This window comes from Natator depressus, chromosome 11, assembly GCF_965152275.1.
Source record: "Natator depressus isolate rNatDep1 chromosome 11, rNatDep2.hap1, whole genome shotgun sequence".
Classification (NCBI taxonomy): Eukaryota; Metazoa; Chordata; order Testudines; family Cheloniidae; genus Natator; species Natator depressus.
In genome coordinates, this window is record NC_134244.1 from 31,699,455 (window position 1) to 31,726,852 (window position 27,398).

At 38.7% G+C, this 27,398-nt stretch overlaps 1 protein-coding gene across 7 annotated transcripts in view; it reads left to right on the top strand.

The window, feature by feature from the left end:
• Nucleotides 1-27,398, top strand: part of PKP4 (plakophilin 4) — a 242,935-nt gene that overhangs the window by 151,860 nt on the left and 63,677 nt on the right. For 2 of the 7 annotated variants that reach the window (XM_074967386.1, XM_074967391.1), the window contains exons 5-10: nt 1,408-1,539; nt 1,639-1,829; nt 2,766-3,324; nt 10,255-10,446; nt 13,822-14,042; nt 19,041-19,169. In XM_074967386.1, coding sequence (XP_074823487.1) covers nt 1,408-1,539; nt 1,639-1,829; nt 2,766-3,324; nt 10,255-10,446; nt 13,822-14,042; nt 19,041-19,169 — 1,424 coding nt within the window. The remainder of the gene's footprint in view (nt 1-1,407; nt 1,540-1,638; nt 1,830-2,765; nt 3,325-10,254; nt 10,447-13,821; nt 14,043-19,040; nt 19,170-27,398) is intronic. The other 5 variants (XM_074967387.1, XM_074967392.1, XM_074967389.1 and 2 more) reach the window with 4 other exon arrangements.

Sequence of the window (27,398 nt, forward strand, 5' to 3'; positions counted from 1 at the left end):
GCTCAAAACTGGAAGTATAATCTTGTCATGCAAATAGAATTTAAAAAAAACAAGATGTAATGAAGGAATTCTTTGAAGGGATAGTGTAAGGATGAAATTACACACACCTTTTCGTTATGTATTAAAGTCAATGTAATTCTTACATAGCATAGATTTCCCAAACTGCTCTATTTTCTTGTTAAAATACTAAAATCAATACTAGTAACACATCTTTTGTGAAGCACCATTCAATGACAAAACAGCTTGTGTGCTCAGAGGAAAATAGACACAATAAGGAAAGTTGTTCAAGGATTGTTTCAGATTTCTCATTGATTTCTGATAGGCAGTGTGGTTCTGATCTGAAATGTAACTAAAAATATAGTCATGGGTTTCCATGTTTGTGGTGTCTCAATGATTCTTATCAAATGTGAAAGTTTACATGTAAAAATAGTTTTTTTAACTCTGTTCTGCAGTCTCAAGTTGGGATCTGAAAGTAAAGCTGGATTCTTTCCTTTACATGTTATCATTCATACTAATAAAGGTTATTCAGGCCAAATTAAGGTTCTTAGAGGCACTTGTGTAGGCTCATTGTATTCAACTGATTTTTATGTGCGTAAATGACTTCATAAACATTTATGTTGGTGATGGAAAAGTAGGAATAGAATTCAGCCAGCCTTTTAATTGTGCTGGTCTTGTAGTGATAAAGGACTTAACAAATAAGAACTTATTTTGCACTACAGTCTGCAGATTGAAATACACAGAGAATAAGGCAATGTCTACACTAGAGACCCTACAGCCGTACTGCTGCAGCTGCTCTGCTGTAAGGCCTCCCATATAACTGCTCTTTGCCAACAGGAAAGAGCTCTCCTGTCAACATGATTAAATCACCCTCAACATAGAGCAGTAGCTATGTCAGCGGGAGAGCATCTCCCAGCAACATGACGCTGTCCACGCCAGCACTTCTGTTGATGAAACTTATGCTGGTTGGGGAGGGTGTATTTTTTTCACACCCTAACTAACAAAAGTTTTACCAACAAAAGTGCCGGTGTAGATATCCATTAAGTTAGAAGGTGCCATTTTTGCAGTCACTTCAGAGTAGAATCACATCTTAAATAATATGCTTCATAGTTGTGAGATGTGAATCTGCATTCTGCATCAAAATAGGCAGGGGAAGTATAACAAAACTCAAAATTTTATACCACCTTCAGAAGTATAAGAAACTAGCTTGAAGAGCTTCTCACATGTAAGGTTCAGATAAATTGTGTATGATTAGTTGGTACTGACATACCAATGGAACTGTGCTTCTCCTATTATATAGCATCTAAGTTCTTTGTAACAGATGGTGTATAAGACAATAACAAAGTACTAGAAAAGTACTGGCAGTTATATAAGCAACATTAGCTTTAACTAATTGAACTCTGCTTTCAGATGTGCCAACCTCAGATGTAAGCAAACCCAGAGTGTCCGACAGTGTCCATATCAATACTTATCAGGTTAGAACAGAGCCAGAACAAGGGAACTTCTACTCACCAGAACAGACATCTCTCCATGAAAGTGAGGGTCTGTTGTACTCATTTTAAATACTGGAAGTTTATTTCTTTATTGATTGTGTCAGAATTGTGTAATAGCTTTTTTCTCATACTGGTTTCATATCTGCAGGGTCAGTAGGTAACTCAAGAAGTTCAACACAAATGAATTCTTATTCTGACAGTGGTTACCAGGAAGTAAGCAGTTTCCATAACAGCCAGAACTTGGGCAAGTCAGAAAATAGACAGCAGCATTCACTTACTGGAACCACTAGTAATCATTTGGTGAGAAACTCACGGGCTGAAGGACAAACGTTAGTTCAGGTATGCAATATAGCAAATGCTTTTTTCAGCTTAGTTATTGCTCCGAAATACATTTTGAACAGAAATATATGGCTAGTTCTAGATTTTTTATTATAGGCAAGAATAAATAAAGTTCCTTTGAAACATTTCAAATTAATGAAATAGTAAAATTTTTCTGGGTAAATAGTAGTCTAGGTGGTAGACAGCCAGAAGAGTATTTATTTACTAAAATTATTATGCATCTAGTGTTGGTAATTCATTGTAACTGAAACCCAATAAACTCTTAAGTACAGCAGGTAAAAGAGTACATTATTTGTATCCTATCTCGATAAAACCGCAATTGAAGCAATTTAACTTTAGAGAGACAAAAATCTTAATCATAGTTTTATGCCTATGTGTAAGTCTTATGTTAAAGACAGGCAATGTTTGTTTCATCTCCTTCTGCTACCCTTTGTTTTTTCAGCTCTTTCCTGAATCACAGACTGGTACCAGTCCTACTTCCTTTCAGTTTTATCTCTTTTATAATAGAACCATGTATATAACTACAGATAGGATTCAACACTAATTAGTTATTATAACTGGGTGTGAAAAAGTGTTAGTATGTTAACATAAAAAGAGGCAGAGAAGCACTCAGAAGTACAGAATGGAGGAATATTAGTCTTCAGATTTTGATCTGATATTATGGAACATTTCTAGATGGAGAAGAGGTGGAGAATAAGTGAAGAACTCAACTAATGTGTTTTCCCAGGGAGAAAGACATAATATAAAAGAAATGTAAGAAGTAGAGAGACTGAAAATTTACTGTAAATTTAATCTTTACTTGTGTGGTCATTTTTATACTGTATTGAATGATGTGCTTTTTCCACTGGCTTTTCTGTTTCAGTAAAAAATGAAAATAATCACAGGGCCAAAATATTTGAAATTAATAAAACTCATTTTCTTTTTCTTCTTAAATAGCCCTCCGCAAGTATTGCTGCCAACCGAGTGATGAGACGTGTTAGTTCAGTTCCATCCAGAGCACAGTCTCCTTCTTACGTTATCAGCACAGGTGTTTCTCCCTCAAGGGGGTCACTGAGAACTTCTGTAGGAAGTGGTTATGGTTCTCCATCAGTTACTGAATCACGACCTCTTACTTCTAGCGCATATTCATCCACTACATTACCTGTACAGCGAGCAACATCTCCCTATACAACACAGAGACCTGCTTCACCAGCAGCTGTACGGAGGATCAGTTCAGTCACTTCTAGGCAGGCAGCTAACCCCAGTGGAGGAACTTCTCAATACCAAGCGTCTGTCAGAGTGGGCTCACCTCTTGCCCTAACTGATGCACAGACAGGAGTAGCTTCTCCATCCCAAGCCCAGATGGGATCTTCTTCCCCAAAACGCGCTGGCATGACTGCAGTTCCACAGCATTTGGGAACAACATTACAAAGAACAATTCATGACATTGACCAGTATGGACAGCAATATGATATCTATGAGAGAATGGTACCACCACGTCCAGATAGCCTTACAGGTTAGTAAAAAGGTAAAGACACTGCTTAAAACTTGGTGCACACTTTCATGTGTAGAAAATCGGTAATGCAATTATAAATATACAAATTAAACACTGTGTAAAAAACCAATTATTCTAGGTTCTTCTATCAAGTTATAATTGCTTTCTGTATCAAAAGCTGTATCAAATGGTGTATTGCATTCATATTTGTGACCGTGGAATTTTGTAGCAAATGCCATATTTTCTCTCAGTTTAACAGATTATGATAGTGACGTACAACATAGCATGCTTTCTGAACTTTTATTTTCAAAACTTGGATGAAGTTGTAAGATTCTTCCAAAAAATATGGACTGGATTAGAAGTTAAATTGTATCTAAATACATATACAGCTTATATACAAAGTTACAAGTGGTGCGGGTGAACTTATATTAAACCTAACTTTGTTTTAAATAAGTCATTAATATTATTTTATTTTTATGTAGTATTTTTCATACTCTAGCTCATGAATCTCAAAGCACTTCACAACAAATTAAATATTAGCATTATGGTGACTGTGTAGGCAAATGGAGCAGCTATTATATGTTTAGACATAGCTCATATACAACCTTGAAAAGTAGAATCTGTTTATTTGAGACAATTACTCTTGAGGGCATTCTGCGCCAAAAAATTAAAAATTCTGCAAGTTTTATTTGTCAGTAAATAAATGCAGAGGCTCCAGCATAGCAATGGGGAACACAGGCCACTGGCTGTATGAAGATGAGAGATCACCCTGCAGCCTCCGCACCCGTGGGACATGGGCTGAAGAGTGAGGCTGCAACCGACCCTGACACAGCACAAGTCCTGGGCCTGCCCCAGAGACACCCTGGGGTCCTGCCCAAGTGTGGGGCAGGCAGGCTCAACCAGGCAGGATCCAAGTGTGGAGGGGCTCTGTGGGGGGGCGGGGAGGATCCAGGTGTGAGGTAAGAGTACTCTGTGTGGGACAATCTGGATGCAGGTACCTCAATGGGGAGTCTAGGGGTGGGAGGATCTGGATGCACAGAGGCTCGTTGGAGGGTTTCCATGTGCAGGGGCAACGGGACTCTGCAGGGGCTTCCAGGTGAAAATGGTTGGGGCTCAGCGGAGGAGTCTGGGTGTGGGGGTTTCAGCGGGGGGGCCTGAGAGCTGGGGGAGTGGGGCTTGGTGGGGTGGGGGTCTGGATGCAGCTAGTTGGGGGTCTGGCATGGGGGTCTGGATGTGGGGGCTTGGATATGGGAGCTCAGGCTCATCAGGGTGGGGATATGAGTGTAGGGAGCTCAGTCGGCGGTGGTGTGGATGGAGGGGTGGGGGTCCAGAGGCAGGGGGTCTGGGTGCAGGGGGACTCCAGATGCAGGGGTTGAGGTTCAATGGGATGGGGTTTGAGTATGGAGGGCTAGGGGAGTTCTGGGTGAGGGTCAAGCTTGGCAGGGAGTCTGGATATGGGAGATCTAGATGTATGGAGGTTGGGCAGATGGGGGAGCAGCTCCCCGTACAGTGACACCTCCCTTGCAGCTGAGCAGCAATGGGGGCAGGAAGCAGGGGAGCATGCTGAGCTTCTTGCAGCTGGGGGAGGTTTCTGGGAGTGGGTCTGACACAGCCCCAGCCACTCCTTGCAGGGGAATAGGAAGTCTCGTCCTTTCCTGCCTCCAGCCCAGCTGGGACTAGCAGCTGATCCCAGCTCAAGGTAGGAGCCACTGGCTGGGATGTCCTCAGCCCTGGGGTGAGTTACCTCTCTGCCAGCTGCTCCAAGTGCCTGAAATGATGTACCTGCACAGCAAGCGTGTGGTGTGTGACTGCTCTTGCAGCTTCCCTTTGCTTCCCTGTCAGAAAGTCGTTTTTCTGTGGGGAAGCAAAGAAATCTGCAGGAGACATGAATGCTGTGCATGCACAATGGTGTAGAATTCCCCCAAGGGAAGAAGGTAAATGTTTGTTAGGTTAGTTACTTTAGACCTTGAAGTTGTACTTGTGTATTACCCTTTCTCGTCTCTTAATTTTCATCTAAAAGAGCCACATGTGTGATCCTGCAGTGACACCTGAAACCTTAGACTCAAATTTATATGTGATCAGTTTTCTGACCACTGACACTATATGCACCTACTGGACCCACTCTAGGGGAGGAAATTTGGACAGGGGAGAAAAAGGTTAGTACTGCAGCAGCCTCTAGCACAATTCAAAAAATGCACACTGCTGTAAAAGCTGAGAGAGGAGCTAGTAGAATGGCTGATCAGCTCCTCTTTCCTCTGGGTTTGTGGTCTCAGAAGAAGGTCAGTGTGGTACATGCCATTGTCCTGAGGAAACTGATATGCAGAATGGTTTAATGACTTGCCTGGGAGGTGACATGGTGATCTAGTGGGCCTAACCGTAGATTTAGAAGACCTGAATTTTAATCCTAGTTCTGAGACTAGCTTCCTGATTTACTTTGGATGAGTCACTTAAGCTTTCTGTCCCCACCATCTAGATAACTTTTTCTGAACAAGTTTTAATGTCCCTAGAAGCCCTGATGCTGACCAGAGAGTTTCCTCTCAGACATCATAGTAGGGCAGGTTTGAGATTTTTTGAGAAAGGTATTAAAATACAAGTTAAGGTATAATATCACTTCTTTCTCTAAGAATCATGATTTGGAGTTGTGTAATAATGTCCCTCATTTTACCTTATCTGAGTCCAAATATTAACATTTTGTGTAACTATAATTAATAGTTATTAAAAATGCAATGCCTAGAATTATGACCTATATACAGGAAGCATGATTGCCATTCCATGTGAATTTTATAAAATGGATTGGAAAAAATGTGTGAATAAAGTGTTGAATTGAAGTGTGAATTGAAATGTGAATAAAACATTGTTTTCTCTGGGCTATGAACTTTCTGTGGACTGGAACCTTTCACTGTTCCTCCTGAACCCCACCTGATTTTGTGAACAAATCTGATCATATTTCTGTATGACTAGTTGCAGTACCTGTATTTTCACTTTTATTTACTATTATTGTATGAGTCTTGATTAATTCTGTAGTTTGTGTTTGTGTAATTATTTGTATTTAGGGAGGGATTTTGGATCAATTGTGTTTATAATCCTGTGGTGGGGGGGAATCTAGCATTAGTGCAACTCTAAGGTTGTGAGGGAGAACCAAAATTAACAAATCAGGGAAAGAAGAGTAAAGGATGCAAAGCTCGTCTGAGAAACTGATGCATGTGATTGAACCACGGGAGATAGGTATGCAAAGAAAAAGTATATTTGAGGGTAATCCTCTTAAAGAATATAGTTAAGCCCATGGAACTAATGAAGTGACCCTAAGTCTGGGGACGAAAAGAAAAGAGGAGAGAGCCAAGAATGGAAGGAAACTTGAGAGAGCTCCAACAGAGAGAAAGAGAGAATGGAAACAAGATGATGTCATTGAAAGATGCTGAAAGAGTGGCCAGAATGAGAGGAAGAGAACCAAAGGAGGGAGGGCAAGTCACAGAAGCTAAAGGAGGGGTGTGTGTCTGGTATCAACGGCAGCAGAAAGTTTGAGCATGGAATATAAGCCTCAAGAATTAGCCATAAAGAGGTCTTTTCAAATTTTGAGAGCACTTTCAAGAGATTGGAGTGAGCAGAACCAAATTGGAATGGATAAAATACTGAGTCTGAGATGAGTGAGGTAATACATAAGTTGTAAACAGTCTACTCAATGCCTTTGAAGCTAAAGGAGAATAAGCGAAGACAGGATAGTTGTTGGAAGGACAGGCAGAGTCAAGGTTTTATATTTAAAAGATGGAGATACCAGGGTATATTTCAATACACTTTTACCAGAGGAAAAGGAAGGAAGGTTAGTAGTCCAGAAAGAAAATAGGGCCTAGGAGACAGAGAGAGGGGTTGGGTATTAGGTTAGGTAGAATTATAGATACCGCATTGCTGACCTTTAACAGAATCTCTGGTGTGGAGGACAAGAAACTGCCATACAGGATTTACAAGGGATAAGGGGGAAGCTTGCATAGTGGTACCTGGGCAAAATCTTGTTCTTAGAAAATGTGCAGATCTGGCCATATATATCTTACCAGCCAGTCAAACTACCGAATGACTGAATTTATTGTTAAAAACAAAGTAAATAATTTATCTTCCCAATAAAGTTACAGTAGACTTTTAAACATACCCTTATTAACTGGCCTTTTCTAGTTAGCTGAAGGATTGAATAAATCTGAGGAATGCATGTTTACAGTTATGGCAATATGAACTGCCATGGGATTAGTCATTTTCAAAAATAACTTATAATTAATTAGCTGGATGGATCTTCTATTTTATTTAATTCCATTGTATTTTTGGTGTAATCCTTTGGTATATTATAGCTAAGGACATTAGAAGATGTTTGTATTCTGAAAAAATACTTGCCTTTGAAATGCACTTGTCTTCTTTGCCGTAATGATCAGCTTCTGTTTCTAATTGTCTGCATTTACTGTAGCAGACTATTAATATATCACTACCATCTATTTTATTAACAGTAATTATTCCTTATAACACATTGTGACAAAGTTCCTCCTCTACCTTGGTGGGTCTTGTGCTTATTGGCAGATTTGCTCGCCTTGGAGCTTCACGGTAGCCCTCAGTTTGGCTGTTTTCATGAACCCACAGTCCAGGTCGACTCCTCCCGTGTCTGACCAGGAGTTGGGAGGTTTGTGGGGAACCCGGGCCCGCCCTCTACTCTGGGTTCTAGCCAAGGGCCAAGCTGTGGAATGCAGCTGTCTAGAGTGCCTCCTGGAACAGCTGTGCGACAGCTACAACTCCCTGGGCTACTTCCCCATGGCCTCCTCCCAAAACCTTCTTTATCCTCACCATAGGACCTTCCTCTTGGTGTCTGATGATGCTTGTACTCCTCAGTCCTCCAACAGTATGCGTTCTCACTCTCAGCTCCTAGCGCCTCTTGCTCCCAGCTCCTTACACGTGCACCACAAACTGAACTGAGCTCCTTTTTTTAAACCCAGGTGCCCTGATTAGCCTGCCTTAATTGATTCTAGGAGCTTCTTGATTGGCTGCAGGTGTTCTAATCAGCCTGTCTGTCTTAATTGTCTCCAGAAGGTTCCTGATTCTTCTGGAACCTTACCCAGGGAAAAGGGACCTACTTAACCTGGGGCTAATATATCTGCCTTCTATTACTCTCCTGTAGCCATCTGGCCCAACCCTGTCACAACGTATTTAAATATACTGAGATAGGCAAACTATACATTTTTAATACAAATAAATGTGAACATGGACATCTAGAAACAAAGAACGCAGGCCATACTTGCTGCTTTCCGGGATAGAATCACCTGTTCTGTGATTTTGAGAAAGATTGGGGTTCATGGTGGGTAATCAGATGAATGAACAAAGATAATGTTAAGGGAGGGTGACTTGATCAGTCTGTACCACATGGGGAACAAGTATTTGACAATGGGCTCTTCAGTTTAGCAGAAAGAAAGTTATACCACAATCCAATGGCTGAAATTTGAAGCAAGATAAATTCAGACTGGACATGGGCATAACATTTTAGCAATGAGGACAGTTAACCATTGAAACAATTTATGAAGGGCCGTGGTGGATTTACCCTCACTGGCAATTTTTAAATCCAAGATTGGATTTTTTTTTAAGAGATATGCTCTTGGAATTATTTTGGGAAGCTCGTTGGTCTGTATTATATAGAAGGTCAGACTAATGATCACAATGGTCCCTTCTGGCCTAGGAATCTGTGAATTAAGAACATTTGAGAGGACCTCATTAACTGAATAGTCTATGAATTTGTCATGATTTAAATAAATACCAAGAAAATACTTTCTTATAATTGGTTATTTCTCCAGTTAGCCCTTCAAATATTGGAAGGAGAACACAAAATGAGGCTAGGACCTTTACATTTAGAAAATGCATCTTCCTGTAAATGTTTCTTCTTTTTTTTTTTTTTTTGGTAATGAAATAGCCATTACACAGCTTGGCTGTAAAGTGTAATATTTTTGCAGGTGGCATGATCCTGCTCTCATTGAAGCCAATGAGAATATTGCACCCATTGACTTCAGCAGCAGCAGGAGGTGAACTTAATATTTCATTTGTGCATAGTTTTTGCAGAATCTTGTAATCTGCTTGGCAGCACAGTATAGATTGGGGAATGGAACTGCTACATTTGTCATCAAAGAGAGAGACGTTATGTAATGGTGTTTAACAGTCTGTTCCTTTCTGCTGAGCAGTCATCAAATCCAGAAATAATGATCTTGAACTGTTTTGAAGTTTTTGATACAAAACATTTAAGAAACTTAGTACATTACAACTAAACCATTTGTTAAGCAACAAGTGAAAATCAAATAGGAGTATGAAACAAATTTCTATTCTTTCTTGTTTTGAACTGTTTTCAAGATGTGAATAGGCAAAGTTACAAATAACATTTGAAACTTTCAGAATAAATGTTAAAGTTTCAGGAACAATTTGATTTATCTGCTTGCCTAAATTACATAAAAACCCAGGTTAAAAAAATGTTAAAAATGGAAGTTACTGGTAAAATGATGTCGTCATCATGTTCCTGAAAAGTACTGTGCAAAATCTGGGCACTTCATATTTCCTTAGTTTTTTTTTTTTTTTTAAACCTTAAAAACAAGGAATAATTTTTCCATTTTACTTCCTTTTTTACTGTGGAGCACATATAATCAATTTGGCTAATTAAAAGACTAACAGTAAAATTGCTAAGGGACCATCACAATTCACTTGCTCAATGGGGGCTATTTTCTGATGAAGGTGGAGCAGATATATGTCCGTTATGTTTGGGGAGACCCAGGCTGTTGCTTATTAAAAGTAGTCCATACTGATTTCACTGCTGTGCTTTAATTCTAACAACTCTACGAAGTTTAGGCAGAACTGCCACAAAGCCTCTGAATTCCAGTTGACTTAAATTGACTTAAATTGCTACAAATTGCATATCATACATATTTACCTTTTTCTTGCTTCTAGGCTTGAGGAGTTCGTATGCTAGTCAGAACAGTCAGCTTGGGCAAGAATTACGTTCAGCTATATCTCCTGACCTACATATCACCCCCATATATGAAGGGAGAACCTATTACAGTCCCGTGTACCGCAGTCCAAATCATGGAGCAGTTGAGCTACACCAAGGGTCCCAGACAGCACTATATCGAACTGGGTCAGGTAGGTATAGAATTGAGGTTTTTCAGAGTTTCACACATTAAGATGATTTGCTCCAAAAATCTTCCTTGATTTTCATATTTGTTTTCGACTTGAGAGAATGTAAATTGTTGCCACGCTGTCAGTATGCATGATAGATATGTGTTGCTAATTTAAAATAATAGAATAGAAGCCATAAATCAGTGAAGAAGAGGAAGAGACCTAAATCTGAAAGACTTGCACAATAATGGCAGATAGGAGTAAGAAACAGAATAGTTTAAAATGCTCTTTATTCTTTTGTGATGCCTATAGCAAGTACTCAAGATTATATGCTGATAAGTCAGTTTTGAGCTAGACCAGGGGTTCCCAAACTTGGTTTGCGGCTTGTTCAGGGTAAGCCCCTGGCGGTCCCTGAGATGCTTTGTTTACCTGAGCGTCTGCAGGTACCACTGCTTGTAGCTCTCAGTGGCCACCGTTTGCCGTTCTCGTCCAATGGGGGCTACGGGAAGCAGTGGCCCAGCCCGCGCTGCTTCTCACAGCTCCCACAGGCTGGGAACAGCGAACTGCGGCCCCTGTGAGCTGCAAGCGGCCATACCTGCAGACGCTCGGGTAAACAAAACGTCTCGGGGCCCGCCGGGGCTTACCCTGAACAAGCCGCAAACCAAGTTTGGGAACCCCTGAGCTAGACTCAAAATCTTTTCAGTGTAATATACGTCATAAACTCAAAATAAAGATCGGTCCTTTGCATACAGACAAGACTTGATATGTACCTCCCCCACTGAATTATAAAATTTGTATGTGGTGGCAAACATTAACAGTAATATTAAAAAGTATCTACATATGTCGGACCTTGTGCATACGCATACATGTGTCTCACTGTTTTCCGAGATAGAGCTAGACAAAAACTTTTGTTTTTCAAATTTTATAGACTAAAACTGCTGTTCATATCTCCTGCCAAATTTCTGAAAACAAATTGTTTGAAATATTTGTTCTAATCAAATGAAATATCACCATTACAAGGTTCATTACTGATGTCATTTTATGAGTCTACTTTATTTTTGTTTCTCTTAAGACTGGTGACACTTCAGGATACAATAGTATTCTTGTATATGTTCACAGGATTAAACTGAATGCTAAATTTGGGGTGGATTTTCTCCTGGACATAATGGTAGAGAACTTGGAGGTTTTTTAAAAAAATTATTATTTATTATTTAGTTATCTATTAAGCACTGAGTGTTGTTCTGGTAGGAATATGCCACATGATTGTACATTGGGTGTTTTGTTTTGTTTTTTTCCAGTGCTTAGAAGATCGTTGTCTTTTCCAGTCTCCTATTTATATGTTATAGCATACTGAAGCATTACAATTTTTCTGCATTCTTCCCCCTTGAGTGGGTTTTGTAGTTCTTTGAAGACATATTGGCCAATAATTTACAACCTATGTAGTTCTGCCAGTATTTCTTGGTTTAAACCCTCACTAGCCAATCATGGAAGTGTAGTTCTGGAAGGGGCCTCAGTAGGTCATCTAGTCCTGTTCCCTGCACTACTTAATAACTAGAGCATTCTGGACAGGTGTTTGTCTGACCTGTTCTTTAAAACCTCCAATGACCGAGATTCCACAACCTTCTTGAGCAATTTTTTCCAGTGCTTAACTACCCTGACAGTTAAGAAGTTTTTCCTAATGTCCAACCTAAACCTCCCTTGCTGCAATTTAAACCCATTGTTTCTTGTCCTATCCTCAGAGGTTAATTAGAACAATTATTCACCCTCTTCTTTGTCACAGTGTTTTATGTACTTGAAAGCTGTTAGCATATCCCCACTCAGTCTTCTCTTCTCCAGAGTAAACAAACCCAATTTTTTTCAATCTCTCTTCATAGGTCATGTTTTCTAGCCCTTAAATCGTTTTTGTTGCTCTCCTCTAACTTTCTCCAGTTTGTCCACATCTCTCCTGAAATGTGGTGCCCAGAACTGGACACAATAGTCTGGCTGAGGCCTTATCAACATGGAGTAGAGTGGAAGAATTACTTCCCATGTCTTGCTTACAATACTCCTGCTACTATATCCCAGAATGACGGTCGCTTTTTTTGCAACAGTGTTACGCTGTTGACCCATATTTATCATATCCTTCCTCTTACTTTTTCCTGTTTTACCAATACAGTAGAACCCTGCTAAATTGCACTGCACTAATTCACATCTTGCACCATAAAACACGTGGTCTCACCCAACTTCGCAAAGATTTAATACTGGAATGCTATATTGTAAGATCCAATATTAAAATCTAATTACTTTTGTATGCTATATGACAGAATATACAATGACATACTTTGAAGTACTGTCATAAATAATTGCAGCAAAACTGAAATTCTCAAATAAAAGGAAAAGGTATGGTACATTTGTGATGCATTATTCTGGTTTTAGATCTCTTGTTCACTTACTAATTTGCACAATTTAGTAGTTTGCAATAGGTCTCCCAATCATTAGACTGAATTAGGAAGGTTTTACTGTGTAAGTCTTCAGAGCAACAGTTCACAATACCTATAATAATGTTTTTAAACCTTTTAAATTGCTAGTTAATAATTTTGCACCAGCTGATGCATTCAGAGTACTATGAATCAGGCACAAGTTTTGCAGTTTCCCTGTCCCACTTGCCACAACTAAACTCATGTAAGCAAAATTGAACCAGGTAAAGTTTGTCAAAGTTTTAGCTCAATTGGGAAACTGAAAAATAAAGTTCTAGTTCAGTTAATATCCTTATGTTTTTTTAAGAAGAGCAGAAAATACCATAAGAACACACTCTAATCAGAAAGGTTCATATTCATACCTCATTTCACACACGAGTGACCCATTTTTGTTTTTCTGAACTATTTGAGATTAGTGCCTTGAAAGAATCTTTAAATCTAATTCAATCCCCAATTAATATTTTGCCCAAGCAAGCAGGACAGACTTGCATCTAATTTATGAAAAGGAGTGGCATTAATATCAGGAGAGCTTCTTGTTTTGTTTCCCATTTTTCTTTCTTCAGTACTATAGATGCATACAATCGAATGTTATTAAACACTTCTGAAGCTGTTCTATTTGTAACCAGGTTCCTCTTCAGTTCCTGGTTTACTGCTAATATATTTGACACATGTAGTACTTACTACATTAAATACTGAAACTCTTAATCTTATTTAGAAATAACTTGGGCCCGATCCCACAATAACTTTACTTGGAACTTTTTCTGTAAGGATTCATCATATGAGAGGTGCTGGGGCCCTATCCAATGATAGCTTTTTAGAGCTCTGGATATTTCAGTCTCACTTCAACTTTAATTTTGCTTGCTTTTTATTTAAACCAAGAATTGTCTCATAACAAATGTCTATAAAAGGTATCTAGCATATTTTAATATTGATTTTACACTAGGTGTTGGAAATCTGCAAAGGTCATCCAGTCAGCGTAGCACACTTGCATACCAAAGAAATAATTATCCCCTGAACACAACAGCTGCCTATGCGGAACCCTACAGGTCAATGCAGTACCGACTGTCAGAGTCCAGTTATAACAGGCTACAACATGCAACGCCAGCAGATGATGGTACAACAAGATCTCCATCCATAGACAGCATACAGAAAGATCCTAGGCAAGTCCAACTGAGCTTTCAAGAATCATGTACCATTGCAAGAATTACCTGATTCTAAAATTGTTCCTTGATTAAATAGAAACACTTAGTAGTGCATTTTTCACTTCTGTCTTATACAGATCATTGTGATTAATTTAGGTTTAATGAGTAACAGTTTATAAAATTATTCAGAAATTAAACCAGTAAGTGCTTTGCTTTTACTTTGCTACAGTAGTTGACTGTTGCATACATTTGTGTTAACAATTATTGTAATTCTCTTCCAAGTTTATTTTAGGATGTCTAAAAGGAAATTTCATATACTTTGAGGAACATTTGTGAACTTGGAAGGTTTCATTTGGTTTTATTGAGTATTTTTAATTAAATTGTCACACATGTTTGCCAGGTTTTGAAAATGAGTAAGTACATATCTAAATATACTAGATCATTCTATTTATGAACAGCTTTCGTTACACGGGACGCTGCGTGGAAATCTTCAGAAGTGTCCCATTTTGCAAAGATAGAAAAAAGTTGCTTCCTATTAACAGAGCACAAATGCATTTACAGTGGAAATGGAGACCGCTTTTCTGGCGTTACTTATTCAAGTAGTCCTGTAGACAGTAATGGGCCTACTTGCCCATAGAACAAATGGGATTTGGCCCCTATTAGTAAACTTTCAGACCACTTCTTTGGGTCAACTTAATAGTGCTACAGACTTTAACAAGCCATGTTTGTGATATCTAGCCACTGGTGCATTTTTAACATGTAGCCCATTAGCTTGATCCACATACTAAATATTGATTTACAACAGTTGTACTCAGACAAGTGACTCTTTGTGAGGGCAAGTGGCTCTTTGATGTGTCTGCTGTGGCTCTTTGCAGCACATGATATTAAAACGCTGTGTGATTTAATTATTAACCAATTGGGATGCTTTTACTATGTTATTAACCAATTGTAGAATACTTGGTCAGTCATTTTGCTGTGAGAATAATATATAGTTATAGCTATAAAATAGTAAATGAAGAGGTATAGCTATAAAATGGTAAATGAAACAATGAATTCACACTGCTGTGGCTCTTTTGGGTAATGGTGATTGCTAATTTGGCTTCTGAACCACTGAGGTCTGAGTATCACTGATTTAAAAGATCTATTTGAGGAGTAAGGTACTGTTTCTTCAGAGTAAAGGTGACTGAACCAGGTCTTCAGAAGTATCAGAAAGACAAAGGGCTTGTCTACACTTGAAAGTTTACTGAAATAGCTATTCCAGAATAATTATATTGGTAAATTTCAAAGAGTAGACAAGCCCATAGACTCATTTTGGTGAAAATAAAGAAATGGTATGCATTATTCTCTAATCTGTATATTAGAACAAAAGAGGGAGACTGTGAGAAATCTTTTTCTTTGTCTCATTAGTATATTTGTTGTACAAGTTGTAGACACAGTATTCATAGGAAGCTAATTACCATCTTTCTCCATGGCCTTGTAATACTGTATTATTCAAAATATAAAATGGAGTCTGAGCTACAGTACACTGAGCAATAAATGCTTTGGGAAACATAAGAAGAATTCTTATGCTGTGTAAAATTCCCATCTCTTATCCATTATCCAGATCTTGTCTTTCCCTGTGACAGCCAGACCCCTCTTAAGGTAAAAAGTATTGCACAAGTTAGGTTTTATGTCTTAAAATTTGCTATGCTGTAGTATCTTGACTGTTAGCAATTTAACAGCGTTATAAATATTCCATAAAATATAAAGTAATGAGAGCATTCAATTGAAGATCTAGTTAGAAAGAACTAATATTAACCTCAAAAAGAAAAGGAGTACTTGTGGCACCTTAGAGACTAACCAATTTATTTGAGCACGAGCTTTCGTGAGGTACAGCTCACTTCATTGGATGCATATTGTGGAAACTGCCTAAATCAAGAATCATGTTTTCATGTTTTGTAGTATGTTATGTATAATATGATAATTTCATAGTCTGATGGTTTTTAAACTATTATGACTAGTTTGATTATCTGAAATGTTCTCTGTAAAACATTTTATAGTAATGTGTATATATAATATAAATTGTAGAAGCAACCACACTTATTGAAAGTGCAGCCCACAGACTGAGTTTCAGAACCATATTAAAGAAACTCTTTAAAATTTATGCTAAACTCTCTTTATTTTTAAGAAATATACTATTTTCAGAATTACTCCTCTGGTTCTTCATGATTCTATTCTTGCAGTTTAGTCAACAATAGTTGCTTATTATGACTCTGGACTGAGGAAAATTTATTCTGTTATGTCCAATATCTGACATTATTCACAGACTATCACCCACTGTTAACGATGCTTCTGAAAAAAATTGTAGCCTACCCTACTTTATATTTGTGAACAATTAGGTGTGTAGGTACAGATAAAGCTGTCTTGAGTGTAGTCAGTCCCATCTTCATTGTTTCATCATTAAAACAAGAAATGCACCTGATTTGTTTGTTATCTCCAATGCCTGATCTCGATTTTTTTTTATAAAAATTGTAATATTCACTAACTGACTTTAAAATGTTTTAAAGAGACATTAACAGCATGTGCATGTTACTCCAACAGCTAGGGGATGACATCTTTATCATCATATAGCCACTTGTTTCATTTTAAAGGTTATCAGACATGTGGCTAGATAAAGCCAAGAGAGCTTTACAGTACAGTTTGTTTCTATTTTATCTTTAATCTGGTGGAGTGACCTCTGGAAATTATAATCTGGCCCTTGGATTGTGAGGTAATTGAGGCAGCTACCAGATTCCCTCTCTGTCTTTAAAACACCTTTCACACTTTTGGTTCTTCTATAAAATCCATTTAAAATGGAGCATCTTAAATTGCAGCCTGTAAAATCCATGGGCCTGTCTCCATTTAAAAATGAGGACAACCAAAAATCTGCTCTGTTATAGTCAGGCTACAATGGCAAGGTTGACAAGTTTTAGACACCCCTGTTTTTAAAAGAGACTAACAAACATGGTTTATGTTACACTCCATTGTTTGGAAGGCTCCTGTGTGACCGCTGGTTCTTGGGGGACAAACTACAGGGCAAACTCAAGTATGATGCAAAAGTCCACAGAGTTGACTGACTTAGTTCCTGACACCCCGACTGGACACGGTTTCCCTGCAACAGTCGCATTAGGCCCCTCAGGGCTATCCGAGGCAGCACAGACAGCCTAATAGTCTTTTTGTAGTAAAGAAAATGAATAGTCACAAAACCAAAAGCAATAGGCCTGTGTCAGGCTTATCTTCTTCCAGAGGGCTCTGACAGTCAGGAGTCTCTGTGGAGGTTCCTGTCTGGTCCTGTTCTCCCTGGTCAGTGTACCTACCGGGCTGTCCTCTTCCCTTTTTAACTGGCCCGTCATTATGTGACAGTAAGTGCAGGTATAGCAGGGCAGGGCTGAGTGGGCCCACTGTAGCTCATTAACCCTTGTTGACTCAGTGTGGGGTTAGTATATCCAATCACATCCCTAAATCTTGAAAATGAAATATCTTTTTCCATCAGTTTTGTCATTTTTTCCATTTGGGGAATCTTGATATAGTTCTTGTGTTTCTAATGGAGACAGTTCATTTAATTTAACTGGCTCACTTGTAGTCTTGTCTTAATGATGTCAGCAAGAATAAGTGTAGCTCTAGGAATAGTGTTTGTTTGCTAAGTACTACTGCTGAGCCAATAAAAGTGCAGTATTACTGTTTTGTGTAGAACCTACAAAAAAAAGCACTCCTAAAATTCCATACCATTGTTAATAATAAATCCTTTTATTATTAAAACAGACCTTTAAAAAATCTAATTTACTTTTCACCACTAGAACTATTTCTTTGCTTTCTGCATTATAATTTGCTTTCACAATGAAACAGTTTTACCTTGTGTTTAGTCCGTTTTAACTGCTGGTTCATATGTACTACCATACTGCTGCAACCTCTACTGCCGCAAAATGTTTGAATCCAAACAACTGTTTCCATTGAAATTTGAAATATAAAATAGCAATTAAAAATATAAATTATTATTAGCTTTTGTTCACATCTTTCTTAATATAGGCAATATTTAAAATTTGAGCCCAAACTTACATAATTTGTGTCTTTTAAAAGAGGATATTTAGAAGGTCAACAACCAAATTGATAGAATTATATGTCACATTCTGAGTCTTAACTGCTTGAAAGGATTACTTTGGAACAACATTATCATTCTGTTCTTGGAACTTTAGTTGCTTCACTTATTTGGATTTTCAGCAAGAGTAAGCTCTCTGTACTGTTTTGTTTAAAATTCTTTAGAAAGAGAAAATAGCCCAACAAATATCACTGAATCAGTTCCTAAAGCTATAAATGTCATGGTTGTGTCTAATGACTTGCCAGATTTTTGGCTACCTAAAATAACTGTGTCCTTGGTGAAACAGTTACAATAAAACGAGTTATAAGTCCACAGTGACTGGACATTTCAAACTGCTACAGCCTCGTGGTACTTTATTTTGATATGGTTGACAATGCCACTCGTATCAGTCCTGTTTTTGTCCAAGTTGACTGACTATAAAACAGTAAAAATGTGTTAAATGTTCAGAAAAAAAATGTTCAGTTACACCTGTCCTCTGCTGAATTAAATTAATAAGAACTAGGTATCTTCATATGGGTCATCCTCTCCTTTCCTCCCCCACTCTCTTTTTAAAGCTCAGGAGGTTTACATAGATTTCAGTGATTCAGTAAGTAGAGTTAAAGTACATATATTTCACTCCAGCTATACAATCTGTAGTAGCAATCTAACTGAAGAAGGCAATATGGACATTTATAATATTTTTGCTGTGATGAATAAAGAATATAAAGGCTTCTCCACTGATAGGAAAACTGAAAGGTGGAATGGAATAATGAACCATTTCCACACATTTAGTTTGCTCTTTTACTTTTGATACTTCAGGGCAGCAAATATTTTAGAAAACTGCTAAGACTCTCCAGTAACTATAGGGAGTAAAACGTACGTATAAACTAACACCTTCCCTTGAATTTGTTTATCTAATGAAGGGAGTTTGCATGGCGGGATCCAGAATTGCCTGAAGTCATTCACATGCTTCAGCACCAGTTCCCATCAGTTCAAGCAAATGCAGCAGCCTACCTTCAGCACCTGTGCTTTGGAGATAACAAAGTAAAAATTGAGGTACAGTGTTGATATTTTTTTTTTCTGTTTCGTAAAGAACTGCAAACAAAGAGCAAGCACACTTTTCCCTTTTATTTTGATCACAAAAGGTGACTGTAACATTTGGATCTAGATCAGTGGTTCTCAAACTTCAGTACTGGTGACCCCTTTCACATAGCAAGCCTCTGAGTGCCACCCCCCTCTTATAAACTAAAAACACTTCTTTATATATATATAACACCGTTATAAATGCTGGAGGCAAAGCAGGGTTTAGGGTGGAGGCTGACAGCTCGTGACCCCCCTCGTGTAATAATCTTGCGACCCCCTGAGGGGTCCCAACCCCCAGTGTGAGAACCCCTGGTCTAGATGCTTTTAAGCATGTGTTTGTACTAGAGGCATGTTAATTCTGAGAATTGTAGATATATTAACACTTCTCTCTTAATATCAAGTGAAAATCATTGAAAGAGGGTAATCCAGCAAAATTGTATTATTAGTATTTAACCTGATGTCAAATCTTATATTATTTCTTAAACGTAGGCTTAATGAAATCAGCATTTAAAGAACTACTACTGATGATTAAGTGGTTCCAAAAAAAATCTACATAGGCCTTCCACTCTTTTTTGATGCAAGCATTTTAAGCAAAAGTTGTGGTGTACAATGAAGCACTAATCAAAACAACCTTGAATATTTATGGACCTATGGACAGGGTTTATCAAGTGTGATATGGAGGGAAGATATAGGTAAATGGAAGAACATAGTTAATGTCTAGAATTTATATAAACTTTGTACATATAAGGGCTATTGGCCATCGTTTTAAATATTTAGGTGAAAAAATGGAGATGGAGCTAATAACCCAACCAGCAAATTATATGGGAGCACATCTGGTATTTCCTTGTTTTTTGTCCTATTCTCTCTTTTAGTAGAGATCCTTGATCTCCCTTCACTCAATTTTTAGTGTTTTATTATCAATAATAATACTTCATGTTATGATGGAGCACTTGCACTCTCATAGTTAAATTTGCTCCCAGATTTTCATTTTAAGAGATGAAAACGTTCTATACGATCTCTTGTTTGGAGTTAGAAAACTAATTTTAAGTGCTCATTGTTGTTCATGAAATGCTTGACATTATTTAAAAAAAAACAGGTTAGATATTGCTATTTTGAAATGCACTGTGTGACAAAAAAGAATGTCCAGTGTCTAATGGTTTCTTCTGACCCCTTTTGAAAACATACTATGGTAGTCCAAGATATGAAATTAAGTGTGTGTGATTCTTCGCAATGACCAGTTGGGAAGAATGTTTGATAAAAGTTGCAATATTTTTTAATGGAGTTAATTAGTTAATATTGAAAAAGTTACTGTTTTAAATGTTAATATAAGTTATGTTGATACGGTGTTACTAAGGATATAAGGTATGGTAGCATAGGAGCTATGTCCACACAATGATAAAAAGTTTAAAATCGTGTGGTGTATCAGACATACTGCTTAACAAATCACCAAAGGACTTCAGAAGATGCAGTTGTAACTCATCCTAACACTGTATGGATTTGTCCTTCTGAGGGCTACACCATAAGTAGTAGCTTATGAGTTTGCTCCTCCCTTTATTCTCCTGGATCTAGTACTTCAGTTAAAGCATCAGTAGTTTGTTCTTTCAGATCCAGAGATTCCAGATTCACTCTTCAGGGAGCTACATATGTGGAGTGAACAGCTATGGACACCTGAAGCATGGGACAAGCTTCCCCAGATAGGAGCAGAGTGTAACCCACACTTACACAAAATGTCTGCACCATATATACAAGTTCGAGACTGCTACTGTCTCCAAGTTAACAGACCTTACTTAGTCCTTCAACCAAAGCACAAGAGGTTCAAAATTTTAGCTTCATGAATCCTAGGTTTAATTCTGGCAGACTCACATGAAGATTTGAATTTCTGCAAACTACCTGAAGCTCAGAACAAGCATCACTGGCATGAGGAGTTTATAACCCAGGCTGACACAGTGTGGCTTCTTGTCCCCCTCTCATGGCTAGATGATATGTAATGCATCCCTAATCAGATCATCTGCAGGGGACTGAACCATGGACCTGAGGATTTAGAATCATAGAATCATAGAATCATAGAATATCAGGGTTGGAAGGGACCCCAGAAGGTCATCTAGTCCAACCCCCTGCTCGAAGCAGGACCAATTCCCAGTTAAATCATCCCAGCCAGGGCTTTGTCAAGCCTGACCTTAAAAACCTCTAAGGAAGGAGATTCTACCACCTCCCTAGGTAACGCATTCCAGTGTTTCACCACCCTCTTAGTGAAAAAGTTTTTCCTAATATCCAATCTAAACCTCCCCCATTGCAACTTGAGACCATTACTCCTCGTTCTGTCATCTGCTACCATTGAGAACAGTCTAGAGCCATCCTCTTTGGAACCCCCTTTCAGGTAGTTGAAAGCAGCTATCAAATCCCCCCTCATTCTTCTCTTCTGCAGAGTAAACAATCCCAGCTCCCTCAGCCTCTCTTCATAAGTCATGTGCTCTAGACCCCTAATCATTTTTGTTGCCCTTCGCTGGACTCTCTCCAATTTATCCACATCCTTCTTGTAGTGTGGGGCCCAAAACTGGACACAGTACTCCAGATGAGGCCTCACCAGTGTCGAATAGAGGGGAACGATCACGTCCCTCGATCTGCTCGCTATGCCCCTACTTATACATCCCAAAATGCCATTGGCCTTCTTGGCAACAAGGGCACACTGTTGACTCATATCCAGCTTCTCGTCCACTGTCACCCCTAGGTCCTTTTCCGCAGAACTGCTGCCTAGCCATTCGGTCCCTAGTCTGTAGCGGTGCATTGGATTCTTCCATCCTAAGTGCAGGACCCTGCACTTATCCTTATTGAACCTCATCAGATTTCTTTTGGCCCAATCCTCCAATTTGTCTAGGTCCTTCTGTATCCTATCCCTCCCCTCCAGCGTATCTACCACTCCTCCCAGTTTAGTATCATCTGCAAATTTGCTGAGAGTGCAATCCACACCATCCTCCAGATCATTTATGAAGATATTGAACAAAACCGGCCCCAGGACCGGTTTTAAAAACATGATCCTCTACTTTCTGAGCTAAAGGATGATGGTCATTAACTCAGACAGTAGCAGATTCATAAGCTTGTTTGAGGTGGAGCCACACTGCGTTAGTGTGGGTTTATGCAATATTTTCAGTAGAGTTGGTGGTTCAAGGCCTTTTGGAATAAGTTATAATTTACAATGGCAGAGTATAAGATGGGGCCAGTGTATTAAATATTGACACTACTTCAATCATGCGTTAGCAAAAATCATAATTTTTTGTCATTTAATGCTGGCCCTGACTGTCAGGGAAGAGTCAACATAGTAGTCAGGCCTGCTGGTGGATTGCAGGTATTCATCCTGTTACTGCAGTTGCTCCTGCCTTTCTTAAATTTCCAGAAGTTCGGGAGATCTTGTAGCATCTTTCAGGAAGATACAAGATGACTCACAGAAGATTGCATGGGAGAACAAAAGACGAGGACTTACAGTTAGAAAGAACAGGAGGTAGGTCAAAGAATCACACAAACACCAGGAAGAGGCAGGTCTACATGATTGGTGACTCCCTACTAAAAAGAACAGAGAGGCCTGTCACCAGAGCTGATCCAGAAGAGTGTGTGGTCTGCCAGTAGGACCTGAAGCTGAAGAGAATCCTAATGGGAGCAGGAAAGAATCCACTGATGGTCCTTCATGTGGAAACAAATGATACTGCTAGATTCTTGCTGGAATGCATCAAGGGAGACTATGCCAGGCTGGGGAAGATGCTTAAAGAAATGGAGGCTCAGGTGATCTTCAATGGGATTCTGTCTATCCCTATAGGAGGAGAACGAAGGTGAGACAAGATTATGATGATCAACGGATGGCTCAGGCATCAATGCTATAAGGAGGGCTTTGGGGTGTTCTATCACTGGGAGGCATTCATGAACAGAGGACTGTTCTCATGTGATGGACTCCACCTGAATAGGGAGGGAAATAGGTTTCTGGGATGGAGGTTGGCTCAACTGATTAAAAGAGCTTTAAACTAGGAACTCAAGGGAGATGGCTGGAAGATGCTCATGTAATCTCCACGCCTAATTCTAACATGACCAGGAGGAAAATCCAGAAAGAAAGAATACAGCAATGGAGAAAGGAACAGCAATGGGTAGGAGAATGGACATCCAGAGGAAAGATAATGACAATACCAATGAAGCTAACAGTCTGGTATGTGACACTGGCAGTGGAATGAATGTACCAGAATCTGGGTGAAGGCAAGCAGAAACAACTATGATGTTTTTATACCAGTACAAGGAGCCTGGGTAACAAAATGGAGGAACTAAAACTATTGGTACAGGAAGTGAAACAAGCTGTTATAGGGATAACAAAACATAGTAGAATAGTAGTAGACTGGAGTACAGGTATTGAAGAATATATGCTGTTCAGAAAAGACAGAAATAAAGGTAAAGTGATCGAGTAGCATTGTATATTAATAATGATGTAGACTGTAAAGAAATTAGAAGTGAGGGAATAGATAAAATAGTCTGTTTGGGTCAAAATCACTTAGGGGAAGAAAGCTACTAGAGGTTCCCCTGGAATAATACCTGGGGTATGCTGCAGACCCCCAGGATCCAATTTGGGTATAGAGAGAGACTTCTTGAATGTTTTTAATTAAATAAATGGTACCGGAAATTGTGTGATTATGGGAGACTTTAGCTTCCCAGATATTGATTGGAGGACAAGTGCTGCTATTAATAGTAGAACCCAGATTTTCCTGGATGTGATAGCGAACAGATTTCTTCACCACATAGTCACTGAACCAATAAGAAGCAATACCATTTTAGATTTGGTATTGGTGAGTAATGAAGACCTCATAGAAGAGCTGGTTGTAGGAGAGTAATCATGAGCTAATTCAGTTTAAACTAAATGAAAGGATAAACAAAAATAGATCTGCAATTAGGGACCTTGATTTCAAAAGGGCAAACTTTAAAAAAAATTAAGGGAATTAGTTAGGGAAGGGAGTGGACTGGACTGAAGAATTCAAGGATCTAAATGTGGAGGATGCATGGAATTACTTTCAATCAAAGTTGCAGAAGCTATCAGAAGTCTGCAACCCAAACAAAGGGGAAAAATTCATAGGGAAGGGTTGCACACCAAGCTGGATGAGCAAGCATCTTAAACATGTTATTAAGAGAAAGCAGAAAGCCTACAAGGAATGGAAGATGGGAGGGATCAGCAAAGAAAGCTACCTCTTGGAGGTCAGAAAGTGTAGGGATAAAGTGAGAACTGCCAAAAGCCAAGCAGAGTTGGACCTTGCAAAGGAGATTTAAAACCAATAGTAAAAGGTTCTTTAGTCATATACATAAAAAAGAAAACAAGGAAAAAAGAAGTACTAAACACTGAGGATGGGGTGGAGATTAAAGCTAATCTAGGAATGGCCCAACACCTAAACAATTTTTTTGCCTCAGTTTCTAATGAAGGTAATGAGGAATGTTGGGATAGTGGTAGAGTGGCTAATGGAAATGAGGATATGGAAGTAAAAATTAGCACATCAAGGTGGAAGTCATCTTAACGGGACTAACTCGGGGGCCCCAGATAATCTCCATTCAAGAATATTAAAGGAACTGGCAAATAAAATTGCAAGCCCAATAGCAAGGATATTTATTGAATCTGTAAAATTAGGGGTCGTACCCTGTGACTGGAGAATTGCTACTGTAGTACCTTTTTTTGAGAGAGGGGAGAAAAGTGATCCAGGAAACTACAGAACTGTTAGTTTGACCTCAGTTGTATACTAGGTCTTGGAACAAATTTTGAAAGAGAAAGTAGTTAAGGACATAGAGGTAAACGGTATTTGGGATAAAATAAATATGGTTTTACAAAAGGTAGACAGTGACCAACCTGATCTCCTTCTTTGAGAAGATAACTGATTTTTTTGACAAAGGAAATGCAGTAGAGCTAATCTGCCTGGATTTCAGTAAGGAATTTGATACAGTTCCACATGGGAAATTAGTTAAATTGAAGAAGATGGGGATTAATATGAGAATTGAATGGTGGATAAGGAACCAGTTAAAGGGGAGACTACAACAGGTCATACTGAAAGGTGAACTGTCAGGCTGGAGGGAGGTTACAAGTCAAGTTCCTCAGGGATTGGTCATGGGACCTATCTTATTTAACATTTAATGACCTTGGTATAAAAAGTGGGAGAGGGTTGATAAAATTTGTGGATGACACAAAGTTGGGAGGTATTACCAATACGGAGAAGGACCGGAATATCATTCAAGAAGATCTGGATGACCTTGAAAACTGGAGTGATAGAAATAGGATGAAATTTAATAGCGAAAAGTGCAAGGTCATACACTTAGGGACTAACAAGAATTTTTGCTATAAGCCTGGGACGTATCAGTTGGAAGTGACAGAGGAGAAGAAAGACTTAGGTGTATTGGTTGATCACAGGATGACTCTGAGCCGCCAGTGTGATGCAGCTGTGAAAAAGACTAATGCAGTCCAAGGATGCATCAGGTGAGGTATTTCCAGTAGAGACAAGGAAGTATTAGTACCATTATATAAGGCACTGGTGAGACCTCATCTGGAATACTGTGTGCAGTTCTGGTCTCCCATGTTTAAGAAATATGAATTCAAACTGGAATGGGCACAGAGGAGGGCTACAAGGATGATCAGAGGAATGAAAAACTTATCTTATGACAGGAGACTTAGAAAAGCTTGGTTTGTTTAGCCTAACCAAAAGAAGGTTGAGGGGAGATAGGACTGCTTTCTACCAATACATCAGAGGGATAAGTACCAGGGAGGGGTGGGAGTTAAATTATTTAATTTAAGCACCAATGTTGACACAGAACAAATGGATATAAACTTCATCAACAAGTTTAGGCTTGAAATTAGACAAAGGTTTGTAATAGGGCTGTGCGATTAATTGTGCGATTAATCACACTGTTAAACAATAATAAAATACCATTTATTTAAATATTTGTGGATGTTTTCTACATTTTCAAATATATTGATTTCAATTACAACACAGCATACAAAGTGTAGAGTGCTCACTTTATATTTATTTTGATTACAAATATTTGCACTGTAAAAATGATAAAAGAAATACTATTTTTCAATTCATCTAGTGCAAGTACTGTAGTGCAATCTCGTTATCATGAAAGTTGAACTTACAAATGTATAATTATGTACAAAAAATAACTGCATTAAAAAATAAAACTATGGAAAACTTTAGAGCCTATAAGTACACTCATTCCTACTTCTTGTTTAGCCAGTCACTCAGACAAACAAGTTTGTTTACATTTGCAGGAGATAATGCTACCCGCTTCTTGTTTACAGTGTCACCTGAATGTGAGAACGGACATTCACATGGCACTGTTGTAGCCAGCATCACAAGATATTTACGTGCCCAATGTGCTAAAGATTCATATGTCCCTTCATGCTTCAGCCACCATTCCAGAAGACATGCGTCCATGCTGATGATGGGTTTTGCTTGATAACAGTCCAAAGTAGTGGGGACTGACTCATGTTTATTTTCATCATCTTAGTCAGATGCCACCAGCAGAAAGTTGATTTTCTTTTTTGGTTGTTTGGATTCTGTAGTTTCCATGTTGGAGTGTTGCTCTTTTAACTTCTAACCCTCTCAGACCCCGTGTGCTGTAGCTATCTTTAGAAATCTCACATTGGTACCTTTGAGTTTTGTCAAATCTGCGGTGTAGGTGTTTTTAAAATGAACAGCATGTGCTGGGTCAACATCCGAGACTGCTATAACATGAAATATATGGCAGAATGTAGGTAGAACAGAGCAGGAGACATACAATTCTCCTCCACGGAGTTCAGTCACAAATTTATTTAATGCATTTTTTTAACGAGCGTCATCAGCATGGAAGCATGTTCTCTGGAATGGTGGCTGAAGCATGAGGGGGCACGCAAATGTTTAGCATATCTGGCACGTAAATACCTTGCAATGCCAGCTACAAAAGTGTCATGCAAAAGCCAGTTCTAACTTTCAGGTGACATTGTAAATAAGAAGCGGGCAGCATTATCTCCTCTAAATGTAAACACACTTGTTTGTTTTAGCGATTGGCTGAATAAGAAGTAGGACTAAGTGGACTTGTAGGCTCTAAAGTTTTACATTATTTTGTTTTGGAGTGCAGTTATGTAACAAAACAAATCTATATTTGTAAATTGCACTTTCACAATAGAGATTGCACTTGAGTGCATTAGGTGAATTGAAG